Source organism: Squalius cephalus (genome assembly GCF_949319135.1).
Source record: "Squalius cephalus genome assembly, chromosome: 18".
NCBI lineage: Eukaryota > Metazoa > Chordata > Actinopteri > Cypriniformes > Leuciscidae > Squalius > Squalius cephalus.
Window position 1 is genome coordinate 13,383,084 of NC_137139.1, and position 14,469 is coordinate 13,397,552.

Genomic DNA, 14,469 nt, shown 5'->3' on the forward strand with positions numbered 1-14,469 from the left:
CCTTTAACAAAAAAAACACATGGCGGGACGGGCAGCCAGCCAACAAATCTTACATAATCATCAGGCCCACTGCACTGGAGTGACACATGTGCTGCACAACTGCACTGCATGATCGCTTTTACACACACTTCAATAATATTTACTCTAGATGCAGACTCGGAAATAATGCAGGTCACACACACACACACACACACACACACACACACACACACACACACGCACACACACACACACACACACACAGAGTACATATTATTTAACTTTGCTTGAACATTAAGGAAGTAATATTAAGTAGATTTAGAAAGACAGGTATGCCTCAAATACTGTACAATACCATACATGTGTAAACAAGCCATCAATCAACAAACTTGTGACAAATAAGATCTTTATCTCAATATGTTGCAAACAAATGGCACACACACACACACACAAATAAAGACAAGTAGAGCAGTGCTGAGTTAACAGGAAGACAGGATCATTATCCGATCATTATCCGATCGTGTTTTCCATTTTAAAGGAACCATCTTTACACATGTTGTTCTGCTCTCTGCAAATCGTATCTGTCCTTGAAAGCCACACACAACATAAACAGGTATCAGCTGACAGACCAACACGAATATGGGTGAAACGCAAACAGAAGCAAGAGCATTAGCTAAAACAACTGACATTGCATCACTTCTATGTATTTTTTTTATCTTTAAAGTATCTTTAATTTTTTGTCAACTTGCTTTATACTTTTAAATGAGTTAGATTATGGGCAACATTTTAACAGTTTGCTAATATTAATTTCTTGAACCTGTTTTAATCTAAAACATTTAACATCTAAAATTCTAAAAAATGTACCCTATAAAAGTCATCATTCATTCAAATCAGTCATGAAGATTTTAGCTAATGCTTCAGTTTGGTGAATGTAGGATATTTTTATATGAAACAGCAGTATCTAGTGGTCAAAACATATAACTGCACTAGTAGGCTCTGCATTCAAGTACTTGCCACTTACATCTGTGCAAATGGCAGACAATGTATGGCCTTGGCGTTGCTTAAATGCTCTACTAGTTGAGCTACAGGAACATCAACATTAGAAAGACTTACATTTCTGAAGAAAATGTGAGTAAACTACCTTAAAGATGCTAGGGTGTTAGAAGTTGGTAGCATGGCATTGCTATGCAATTGCAAAGTTGTTCTGGGGGGTTTGCTAGAGAACTGCCACGCAGTTGCTAAGTTGTTCTGTGAAGTATGTAGTGCTTTATTATGTGGTTGCTGGGGTGTTTTGGGTGGTTGATAGGTTGTTGCTAACTTAAGCAGCTGCTAAGTTGTTGCAAGGTTTTAGTGCACTACTAGGTGGTCACTAGGACATTGCCATGCAGTTGCTAAGTTGTTCTGGAAAGTTTCAAGTGCCTTATTTTGTGGTAGTTGGGAGTGTTTTGGGAGGTTGCTACGGGGTTGCTAGGTATCTGCTAAGTTGTTCTAAGGTTTTTAGTTTGCCACTATGTGGTTGCTGGGTTGTTTTGGGGTGTGTTTCCCAAAGACAACAATGGTCTCAAGTTCTGTCATTAAAAATAGAGTTCAGTGGAACTTAGTGCAACCATAATTGATTAACAATGCTTTTGGGAAACACAGCTCAGGATTGTTTCTAGGGCATTGCTAAGCAGTTACTAAGTTGTTCTGAGTTATAGTAAGTTATTGGGTTGCAGGGGTTTTCTGGGTGGTTGCTAGGGTGTTGCTATAAGGTTGCTAAGTTGTTCTGAGAGGGGTTTCAGTGCATTACTATGGTTGGTGAGTTGATCCATTTGCTTGCTAGGGTGTTCTTGTATTTTTGGGGGGACTAAATATAAATCCTACTTCAGAGTAGGGTCTAAACCAGCACAATAGGAACTACCAGTGACATAAGTACACTGATTGGCCGAACGCTTGCGAAACACTGGCAGCTGCCATTTTTAAAAAGCTGTGTAAACACACAGTTTATAGCCTATACTCCACGAACATGTAAAACAGAGATAGATGGCCCGACGCCGAAGTCTAGGCACTTCTCAACCTTTGCTCTAAGCAGGAAATCCAACGTGACTTTGAAGGGTCCAATAAAAACATGATTATATATTTCTGCACAGCTAGCGACATTGGGCATCAATCACACGGCAAACGTCGGCGCCAATTGCCCCATGGTTAACGCGCCGACATATAGCGCAACTGCGCCTCCGGCGACCCGAGTTCGATTCCCAGCTCGAGGTCCTTTGCCGATCCCCTTCCCCTCTCTCTCCACCCCATGCTTTCCTGTCAAAATCTCTACTGTCCTATCAAATAAAGGCACAAAAAGACCAAAAACATAACTTGCAAAAAAAAAAAAAAAAAAAAAAAAAAATCACACGGCAAACGATATAATACTGTTATATACTGTTTACTTTATTTGTTTAACCGTTCTATCCAATAACGTATTAGATAGGACTGTTAAACAGACCGTAAAGTAATGAAGATGGAGAATGGGAGCGCTCTGGCTAAGTCGTTCTCAGCGCAGTCAAAATAAAAGTCCCGCACAGGACATAAGTGGCGGCTTACGTCACTTCAAAGTTCCAACTGGCGGTGCAAATGCAACCAGGAAAATGGTCGTAGGGGATCATTTAGTTCTCCAGGGACGCCCCTGGTGGCTAGTACCTATAACTGAGTTCCTATAGGCTAACCACCCGTTGCGAAAGCCCTTCCATACATGGACCAAGTCCCCCCTTCAAGGTTTCTGTGGGATTTTGCTGCCCATTTTTGGTTATGAACATATGTTTTTGACTATAACTGTTTTGGATGTGTGGCTGATCTGTGTCATCACCTTTGGGAAATTGGGTAGGTGAAATGGTTCCACGGTTTTCCTAGGCAAGGTGCTGCTGGAGGACTCGCTGCTGGACACGCTCTGGTGCTCCCTTTCTCCATCCTCCACCACCTCCTCCCTCCTGCCGCGCTCCAGCTTCTTCACCTTCCGTATAGTGGCGTATTCTGCCGTCACCGCCTCTTGACTCACGCCTCCTCTGCTTCCACCTTGGCCATTCCCACTGGACGTCGGGCTGTGGGCTCGACGCTGAATGGGCGTGTTGGTTGACGGCGGGGCAAGGGCAGCAGGCGGAGGAGCTTTATCAGCCCCTTTGATTCCAACGCTCTCATACAGGCCGTCATCTGGTGGGTGGGACGTGGGAGAGGCGCGGCGGGAAACTTCGGAGTAGGTGTGCTCACGTTCCTCGCTGTCAGGTTTGTTGGGAACACGAGGCAGTTGGCGGGCCGGGCTGGGTCGGAGGTCAGAATTGGAGCGACGGGTATGCAGGAGCAGGAGGTCCATGCTGGCCGGCCGGCTCTTAGGGGCGCCTGTCAATCCGAATAACACGGATTAAGACGAGAGAGATGGGAAAGATTAATCAGAGGATTAAGACTAAAGACAGTCTGGAGTATTGATATCAGATAAAATAATGAATACGCACATATTACAAAGGGTCATTAAAAATGTCACATTTGACATTACTACAGAGACACACAAGAGGGCAGGCCATTACTATTTGATTATCTTGTATTTTCAACACACTCACAAATTGACATATCTTTAAACCTGCATACATACAGTACAATGAGTTAAAAGCCAACATGAAACTTCATTGGCAACTCAGTTTAAAATAAAAATGAATTTTTGTCTTCTAAAGCAGTGTTTCCCAACCCTGCTCCTGAAGGACCCCCAACACTGCACGTTTTCTTTGTCTCCCTAATCAAACACAACTGATTCAACTCATCAGCTCATTAGAAGAAACTCTAGGACCTGAAATGGGTGTGTCAGAAAGAGGAGACTTTTAAAATGTAAAAGTCTCTTTCTGTAGCTCGTTGGCTACAAATGCAACCGGAACCAATCAGCTTGTGCCTTTTAGTTAAGTTAAGGACCCATCAGCCTGCGCCATCTAGAGTTTCATGACAGAACTTGGTATATATTCTTTTTTTGGGTGGGGTTAAGTTGGAATAATGTGGACTGATGAATCCAGCATATTGCAACCAGGAGCACGCATTACCTAAGTAAATAGGGTCAGTCTTGATTTCATGTTGAACTTCACAGAATTGTGACTTTGTTATTCTTCCTATTTTGTGTATCTGTGTACACTAAATGGAGCTGAGGATCCATTGGTCTGGATGTAAAAGATCAGAAGCTGATGTATATAAGGCTTTGAGATGTGTGTGTTCTCAGCCTATAGCTTGACAACTGTCTTTCTCAGCCTCGCAGATCACACGTTTGTGGCAGTGGGAAGTGGGAACGTGAACTAGTAAACATCTTACCATGACAAGCCTCTGGAGACGTCAGCCTTTGCACGCACTTGCATCGGCCAGTTCATATATGCGTGTGTGTGTGTGTGGTAAATGAGTATGTGTGTACATGTGTCATAAAGAGCAGTTAATTCTCTCTCTGTCTCTCTCACCGTTGGCGTTGCAGGGCAGCCTGTGCATGTCATGCAGGCGGGTGTCAGATTTACTCATTGAGTTCAGCTTGGACTGGCGCAGCGCAGCCTGTGATACAAAACATTATCATGTATACGTATGTACATCCATGTTCATAATTACACTGTGTGAATATGTGTGTGTGTGTGTTCATTTATACTTATTTGCACTCACTGTTTCCAATTTCTGACCCCCTCCGTTGGCTTGGCCATGTTTGCTCTTGCTTTTTCTGCAGACAAAATGAGACAGACTCTTTGTGAGGACAATATAAGATACAACATACATGCAGAGAAAGTTTTTAATGATTGGAACATCCTATGAGTATATCGCAATACTAGCTCTGTTCCCAAATCGAGTGAGATGCCAACCTAGTTAGTATTTTAAGGACACAAGCTTTGCGGCACCAGGCGCGACACAAGTGTGTCTGCTAGATTCAGCCCGATGCAGTTATCATTTTCACGTCCTGCGCCACGTTGTTTAAATAGCAAATGCATTTGTGCCCATTTGTGCCCCCATGGGCATGCTGGTCTGAAAACGAGGTGTGTTCTGGCGCATTGTTGGTGCATTGTTATTTTGAGGCAACAGAAATAGACTGCGCCATTGACCAACGAAAACCTGGTCTAAAGTCAATGGCGCAATTTTTTTTTTTTGTTATTTAAAGAGCGTGTTAGTAATATGCGCCTATAGGCGGATGCACAACGCACGTACACTTCGTCCCATAGATGGTCTGCTTGCGTGCTTTGACCTTCCAGATCCAATTCCTCGCTAGAGAAGCGGTCAGTTTTTCCGCTTACAAATTCTGCCATGGCGCAAGCGCAACTGGCTTTTAAAGGGAATGGGAGATGAGATTCTGATTGGTTTATTGCACGTTACGCCCAAAACAACCCTTTTAACCCATGTGCCGGTGGCGCCGACCATTTTTCAAATCGTTAAACTAGCAAAAGTGGATTCGGACACGCCCTAAGTGCACTTTAGACCATGCTTTCAGATCGTTAAAATAGGGCCCATCATGTTGCCCTCTTAAGATACCTCATTTTGTAACACATCCAAGATGGAGGTAGCCTGGTAATACCAAACTCTGCTACTTCGCTTTGCTTCGTAGGCAGAGTCTGGAAGGGCATAATTGAAAAGCGTTTTCTTTCTCGCGGGGGGGGGGGGGGGGGGGGGCGCTTGTCTGAAGTTTAAAATCATTGGTTACCCGTAAGCCAATTACATAACGTTTGGTTATGGCGTGTGTTATGCGCAGACTCAGCCGCATCGAACTTCCACTGTAAACACATGTATGATGCGAAAACAAAACCATCGAGCGAAATACCGGAGTGAACATGGCTGTGAACGACTTTTGCAGATTATGTGAAGTAAATCTACGCATCCACGGTACAATCAGCGTCTACGTCACGGCTCTCAGCCCGCCCTCTGTTCGTTGATTGGCCGGCTGTTTTGAGGCCGGAGAAAACGGGGAGATAGGTCGCTATCTCTGACTGAGTACAGAAGCGAACTGAAATTGAGCGGAAGTACGAAGTCTGACGTAGTCAGGCTAAGATGGAGGGCAAATCAAGAGCAAAAATAGTAACAAATATATTTCATTCACCAATGGAAAGTATAAATTAATTTAACTCAATATCTGTGTGCAGAGCCAGACAGTAACTGAGTACATTTACTTGAGTACAGTACTTAAGTACAGTTTTGAGGGATCTGTACTTTACTCGAGTATCATTTTTGGGGAGTACTCATGACTTTACTCAAGTACATTTGAGAGGCAAATATTGTACTCTTTACTCCACTACATTTCTATCCATAACTGTGAGTACCCGTTACATCTTCTAAAAAAAAAAAAAAGGAAACAAGAAACATCTCGGAAACCCTCTCAAATGTGATTGGATTGTGCAGGTGCCACTGATTGGGACAGCCTATCAGCAATCACCTTCAGCTTTCCGCCAAAGTCAACTCCATGGTCAGATTTAGATAAGAGATGAAACCATGGACGAAACAATGGATGAAGACGCAGCAGGTCCATCCCGGGAGCGATATTTTTTTTCCCAGGATGGTAGGGGAAGACCCCAGTGACGGGTAGGTTTAGGGGTGGGGTTATGGAGGTCATAAGACCCCCAGTGACGGGTAGGTTTAGGGGTAGGTCATCAGACCAATCAGGGATGACTTCCCTAATGAACATTCATGAGTCTTCCCCTACCATCCTGGGGAAAAAAATATCGCATCCCGGGAATGTGCCAAGCCGTGGCCCCACCTCGCCAGACTATTTCAATTTTCTGAACAAGTTGATGATAGTTTTCGCTTCAAATGTTTGCTGTGTTTACCAATGTAAGCACTGTGGCAGTAGTAATGCAATATTTAGAAAATGTACTCTTGTACTCTTGATACTCAAGTACTTTTAAAAACAAGTACTTTAGTACTTTTACTTAAGTAGACATCTGACTGTAGTACTTTTACTTGTACTTGAGTAAAATTTAGCAAGGGGTATCTGTACTTTTACTCAAGTAATGTAGCTGTGTACTCTGTCCGCCTCTGTCTGTGTGTGCCTTTTAATGTTTTTGCTGTGTGACGTGAAATTGTAGAGCACAACAGTGGCCGTGTTTCCATTACCCTTCAAATTGCGCAAATTGAAATTGCGAATTGAAAATACGTCCAATGGAAACGTCAATTTCCCAAAAACTCCCATTTATCGCAAAAAAGTTGTTATGCTCGCATGAGATGGTTTTTCAGGCAATTCGAAAAAGAAATATTTTGCAAAACTGCAATGGAAACAGTTTTTGCGCATTTACAGGTCACCTGACGTAGATGATGCGGTGTGTTTGGGCAGAATACGAGACCGAGTTCTTTATTAAATTCATATAAGACAAAAGAATAGCAGGAATAATGGATTCTAAACCTCAAATAAATGCCACAATCAAGACCTCGAAGCAGATATGAGGGAGAAACACCTAGAAACACCTCATATGAGCCGCTCACAAGTATAATAAGGGTCGTTCCTTACCATTAATGCTTGGAAAAAACATCTCCTTCGATTAATAATAATGGCCAGTGCATTGGCTGAGATATAGTACATAAACCTACCAACGTCCGTTGCCATGGTTTTTGGAATGATTTTACTTATCATGAGAGGAAAAAATGAAGTTTTAGTCGCATAAGATCGGTCAATGGAAACGCGTCATTTCGCAATAGTTTTTTGCCGACATTTTTTAAAAAAATCACAAGTTTTGCACAAATCTGTAATGGAAACACGCCTTGTGATCATCAACTTTTTCCAGGCTTAGTTCCAGTGTTTTTTCCATTCATCTTTACTATAAACATTTTTTTAAAACTTTAATAGTTGAATAATAGAAAATAATGAAACATTCAGAAATAACGTTTTCATAACTTAATGGGAAGGTTAGCAAAAATTCTTAAAACATATTTTTGTTAGCCAGGCAAGCGTTGTTGGTTTGGAAAGTGATGTACATGGTGATTGTTTGCATTGGTCGGCGTCTGTCGTCAAGTCAAGTGTGCATTGGCCTCTAGAAAGCCTCTTCTTTAGTAGACTATAGACATGCAGCTCGCTGGCTTTTGTAACAGAGCTATTGTGCACTCCTGAATATGCCAGGAAGTAAAATTCCACTACAGCGAGTGTTTGTAATGGCTCTCTGTGGGGTTGGCAGGGCTGGGATGATGTAATCATGAGGGACTAGACGTGATGCAGGTGTGGTGGAGGAAGAGAGAGCGAGAGGATGGATAGGAAACCCTGACGATCCCTCCTCCCTTGCTTTTCTTTTCCTCTCATTCCCTACACACACCAGGTGTGACATCAATTATAGCTTCTCTCACTCCACCAATCCAACAGCCTGCGAAATACACACTTTTTTTTTTCACACACCTTTTGGTTCTTCTCACTCTCACCCCATTTTTAACATCCACTGCTACGTACATCTCTCACACTTACGCAAATCTGTGAAACAGAGGATTTTCTCTCCTCTCTCTGTTTTACACCCTTAAACTATGGGAAGGAAGAAGGCGTTTATGGATGAATAGATAAGACATTCAAAAAGTAAAATAGTGTAATGCATATGCCTCATAGAACTAAGAAGTCACAGCCGTAATGACGGTGTTTGCTGTTTGTTTGTAGTTGCGAGGGCTGTATTGCTCCATTCCCCGGTGAAGGTCAGAACTCAGGAGGCCGGAGGGACACGTTTGCACCTCGGTTTTAGTGACCCTGTGTCTACACACACATGACTTGCAGAATGTACATGCTGCAAAGCCGCACGCAGCAAAATAACAGCTGCACTCTGCGTATGCAATCATGAATACAGCATCAGCATAGCCATGTTTTAAAGGAATATTCCAGGTTCAGTACAAGTTAAGCTCAATTTAAAGGCACAATGTTGACTTTCACAAAATTCATTTTGACTCAACACAAAAAAGCGAAAAAGAAAAAAAATCGAAGCACCTACAATCAGTGTTGGGGAAAGTTTCTTGTAAAAGTAATGTGTTACAATATTGTGTTACTTCCTAAAAAAGTAACTAATTGCATTACTTAGTTTTTATGGTAATGCATATTTTTTATGGTAATGCATAATTCCAATTTATCAATTGGCCCAAGTGAAATTCTGTGAATGTAATTTTATAATTTACAGAATTTCACTTGGGCCCATTGAAAATTTAGATGTGACCAGTCACTAGAAATTTTTGAGTTGGGGAAGTTAGAATTTTTTTACAGTGATTGAATTAGCTTTTATTTATTTATTTTTATATTTTTTTTCATTTTAGTTTTAGTAAATTTGTTTCTTATGTGCTTGTCATTTTATTCGTTTTTTTCTGCTTTGAACCTCCCACATTATATGAACTGAATTACAACCTTTAATTCATTTTTATTTTAGTTTTAGGTTTAGTAATTTTAGTACTTCAACTTATTTCATTAAGTTTCCAGGGCAGCATGTTTATTCTTCTTTTAAGTTTTTTTTCTTTTTATGTTAATCTAATATTTATATTTTATTTTAATTTAGATTTATTTACCAAAAATGATTTATAAAAGTTTTAGTTAACAATAAAAACACTGTTCTGAGGTCATATGATGTGAACAAAGGTCATTTTTACATATTTTTTTGCTAAATTTAAGTAATTACTTGCAAAAATAAATAAATCTTCCCCTCCATTTCCAACCTGGCATTGGATAAAAACATGCAAGAATGAATGGCGTTTGGCGTCTTTGACATCAAACCTGGCGAGATTATACAGTGCTATGCATAAGTTTAGACGCCCATGCTAAAGTTGACTAAAAAGAGGAATAAAAAATCATCTTTTGGAAATTGAACTTAATGCCTTAATTAAAAAAATGAGGAAAAATCCAACCTTTAAGGACACCAATTTTCTTTGTGAATGAATAATGTATCGTAAATAAATAAATGTTCTTCCTTAAAATACAGGGTGCATCAGTCTGGACACCCCTATGTTAAATTCCCATAGAGGCAGGCAGATTTTTATTTTTAAAAGCCAGTTACTTCATGGATCCAGGATACTATACATCCTGATAAAGTTCCCTTAGCCTTTGGAATTAAAATAGCCCCACATCATCACATAGCCTTCACCATACCTAGAGATTGGCATGGAGTACTTTCCATAAGATCATCTCTCAATGCAAATCAAACTAGCTATTAGGCTAACTGAAATAAAACCATGCCAGTCTCTAGGTATGGTGAAGGCTATGTGATGATCCTGATGTATCCTGGATCCATGAAATAACTGGCCTTTAAAAATAAAAATCTGCCTGCCTCTATGGGAATTTAACATAGGGGTGTCCAAACTTATGCACCCTGTATTTTAAGGAAGAACATTTATTTATTTACGATACATTATTCATTCACAAAGAAAATTGGTGTCCTTAAAGGTTGGATTTTTCCTATTTTTTTTTAATTAAGGCATTAAGTTCAATTTCCAAAAGATGATTTTTTATTCCTCTTTTTAGTCAACTTTAGCATGGGCGTCTAAACGTATGCATAGCACTGTATTTAAGAGCTGCAGAATGTAGTGTATGAGTAGTATATTTTATGGTACTTTATATTTTCTGGCCACTATATGCTTTCATTGTATAGAAAAGAGCAGCTTGAACATTATTCAAAATATCTCCTTTTGTGTTCCACAGAAGAAAGTCATATAGTTTGGAACAACATGAGGGTGAGTAAATGAGGAAAAGATTTTTAGGTGAACTATCCCTTTAACCCCTCAATGGAAATGAGATGGAATATTTCAATTCTGAGAAAGGGGTTTTACTCAATCATAATTTGTGTATCTCAGAACAATGAGCTCAGTGTGTGTTTTCCATTACGCATCTGTTGACTTTGCTGCAATGCCAGCACACATTTTCAGCCGTATTTAGTGTACCTCTATTTTTACCGTTGGAATGACACTAAAACAAACACACTTGGCTTCTGTACAGTTAGCTTGTATTCCCATGCTCTAACAATTCAGAGCAAGTTGTTTTGCAGTAAAGCACAAACATGACTTTGTGGTGAGAATGCAACAAAAGAGTCTAGTCCCTATTCTTCTTTTCTGTGAAACGTTACGCAAAACAGAAATAGAACAATGCCTGAGAGTGTGTGAAACTGATTTGTTTGAGGGTTTCATTCCTTGTAATATCTCGAAGCAAAAGTCTTTGTCACAAACGAGCATCCGACGCAGAGCTTAACTTCTCAGCGAAACGGCTCCTACAGAGGGCACGCAATCTGCTGAAGGAGTGATATTAGCATTCATCAAGTCGCTCCACAGCGGGAAATGAGAGATAGAGAAAGTAAGAGAGATAGAACTAAAGAAAAAGAGGAGGATGTGCCCTGACACAAGAGTGGGGGAGAGTTTTTAAGAAGCCGACGCATTCTTTTGACATATGAGTGGGGCGCGTCTGTGCAGAAACACTTTCATGTGCAAACGAACAAACAGCTCAGGAAAGAAGCATTATGGATGGGAATCATAAGGATCCTGGTTTGGTTTCTGATTGCTCTTAACGATTCCAGTTCCTTAACGATTCTTCAATTAATGATTCTTCAGTACTTTTGAGGAAGAACATGTGGAAATAAGAAATTCAGTTCTTATTGCTCCTACTCAGCAGTTGCCACACGATGAGATATTTCAGATTATAACAGAAAAGATATAACAAATTCGATTTAAAGTCTTGCATAAGGTGCATTTAAGCATAATTGAAGAATGAACTGGTGTGATGTCATTTCGAATGAAATCAGGCCAAAGTTTGTTTTGAAAGTTCGAAACAACCTGCTAAAGCAAACTTTCTGGAAAAGTTGTCCAGCTGGTAAACATCTTTGAACTACCATTGGTCCGTGGCGATGACGTACTAGATAGGTGTGACTCTGAGGCTCCGCCTTCTTTGAAGTGGAAAGTTGTAATTTACAAGTGGAAAGATGGAAACATCAGTAAACATGAAATGTGTCAGTAAATCAAATCAGTGACTTCATATCTTCGTAGGATGAAAATAATATGTTATTTAAACTGATTAAATTATATATACAAAACCGATCAAAGAATGCTCCCTTTACAATCGCTGGAGCTGTCAATCAAATAGCGCGAGTTTATCAGTGACTGAGTTCTGGACTCTCGCCAAAACCTGTGTTATAATCAACGAATCTCTTATTTACATTGTGTTTGCACTGTTAGTTATGATGAAATCATTCGTTAGTGTGCAGAAATCGAGTTGCAAAGATGAGATCACTGCATTCATGCACTCAACATGTCTGTGATAGTCTACAATGATCATCACTGCAGCCTTTCATGCCACAATCTAAATATAATGCCATAGATATAAATATAATGCTATAATCAACACTTTTCATGATTAGTTAACCTTGAGAGCTGTAATAGTTAAAACGTGCTAAAGGTTTTCGAGAGAGTTCCACATTTCATATGCGAAGATGTCAGCCAATCACAGCAGTGGGCGTTTACACTGAAGTCTCACAGCAGACACGCCCCTTCAAACAGAGCGTTCAAACCAGAGGGATAAAATCAGGGTAGGAAAAATGCCTTTTATTTATAAATTCATACTAACATTATAAGTGCACCCCAGGAGACATTATAAAGCAATGCAGTTCATGACCCCTTTACTATATGGAATATGATGAACAACTGGTTCTCCACCCTAGAATTATAGGTAAGAGGTGTTTGCAGTCTGTGTGTATATTCACTCACCTCTGACACCCCACACACACCAAGACGATAAGGATGGTGACCACGAAGGCAGAGGCCGCTGCGATGGCCCCCAGTATCAGCACCTTGGGGAGATCTGAAAACATTCCACTGAGCTGCAGACACACACATACACACAGGTCCTGCCGTACGGCTCGTCCAGGGCACCTGCAGACAGAAAGAGATAACAGAAAAAAAGGCTTTTAAACAGGGTCAAGGCATGTCAAGATGTTTAATATCAATATTTTTCCTACGTTTTTCTTTTTCTTTTTAAGGTTTCCAACAACAAGTTTACTAGGTCAAAACACAAAATAATATGCACTGCAGCATCACCTCTTTTCTCACAGTGTCTGAAACAGTTTGTTCAATGTCCCCTCCTTTCTGAGAGCTTACTCTGCTCTGATTGGTCAGCTGGCCCAGTCTGTTGTGATTGATCTACTCTGCTCTGATTGGTCAGATGGCCCAGTCTGTTGTGATTGGTCTACTCTGCTCTGATTGGTCAGATGGCCCAGTCTGTTGTGGTTGGTCTATTCTGCTCTGATTGGTCAGATGGCCCAGTCTGTTGTGATTGATCTACTCTGCTCTGATTGGTCAGATGGCCCAGTCTGTTGTGTTTGGTCTACTCTGCTCTGATTGGTCAGATGGCCCAGTCTGTTGTGGTTGGTCTATTCTGCTCTGATTGGTCAGATGGCCCAGTCTGTTGTGATTGATCTACTCTGCTCTGATTGGTCAGATGGCCCAGTCTGTTGTGATTGATCTACTCTGCTCTGATTGGTCAGATGGCCCAGTCTGTTGTGATTGGTCTACTTTGCTCTGATTGGTCAGATGGCCCAGTCTGTTGTGATTGATCTACTCAGCTCTGATTGGTCAGCTGGCCCAGTCTGTTGTGATTGGTCTACTTTGCTCTGATTGGTCAGATGGCCCAGTCTGTTGTGATTGGTCTACTTTGCTCTGATTGGTCAGATGGCCCAGTCTGTTGTGTCACAAACAGCCATATTACACAGTACATGAAAGGTAATATCCAAAGAAGCATAACAGATGCACTTTAAATGAAAATTCACATTAATAAACATTAGTTTAAATATTAGTAAACAACAAGTAAACATTTAACATATAAACAGGGTAATTGTGTGAAAGTGCTGTTTTTGTAGCTTTGGAAGTTTTGGTTTGGAGCAAGCATTAATTATTCAGTTGTTTTATCTTTTTTAGCTTTGCATGCATTTATTTATTTTACCCCATGCAGCTCACATGCTCCTACTATGACCAATATACTCTACCTAAAGCAAGAAGAAAACTAAAAAGCTTTACTTTTTTTTTTTTTACATTCAGCAACTTTCTGACTTAAATTAAAGTTTTTTTAAAAAGTAGCCTATCTCTGCCAGTTGCTTTTAAATGTGTCTCGAATTGCTTGGATACATCAGTGACAGACATGGCTGCCATTTAATCTGTCTCTGTGTACAGTAATGCCGGGGATTAAATCTGAAGTTTAATATTAGTTGTTGAGGCATACAGGCATAGCTAAGCTAACCATTGCAAAGCTTTAACGTCTCAGTCATCATGAAGATAAAGTCACTGTGTAATATATGATGCTCTCGTCCAGCTTCCTGTGATGATTTAATGCAACATGAGTAAAGAGAGTTCACTTACTATGTAAGTACTATGTTTTTTGAATGTGTAGTAGCTACTATAGTATGGTATTCTTTGAAGTACCATGTAAAAACCATGGTACATGAACATTTAGTTATATGGTTTATAAGTAGTGTGATATTATACTTTGTCCTGATCAGATGCAATGCAACAAGCTTATATAGCAACAAGCAGTTTGACAACTGCTGGGTTATGTGA

At 40.4% G+C, this 14,469-nt stretch overlaps 1 protein-coding gene across 1 annotated transcript in view; it reads right to left on the reverse strand.

Moving 5' to 3' along the window:
* LOC307146054 (uncharacterized protein) overlaps positions 1–14,469 on the reverse strand; it is a 58,610-nt gene that overhangs the window by 12,575 nt on the left and 31,566 nt on the right. Inside the window, exons 2-5 of the mRNA XM_079849820.1 lie at positions 12,628–12,792; positions 4,624–4,678; positions 4,431–4,518; positions 2,816–3,342 (exon numbers count right to left, since the gene is read on the reverse strand). Of these exons, the coding sequence (XP_079705946.1) occupies positions 2,816–3,342; positions 4,431–4,518; positions 4,624–4,678; positions 12,628–12,731 (774 nt within the window). The 5' untranslated portion in view covers positions 12,732–12,792. The remainder of the gene's footprint in view (positions 1–2,815; positions 3,343–4,430; positions 4,519–4,623; positions 4,679–12,627; positions 12,793–14,469) is intronic.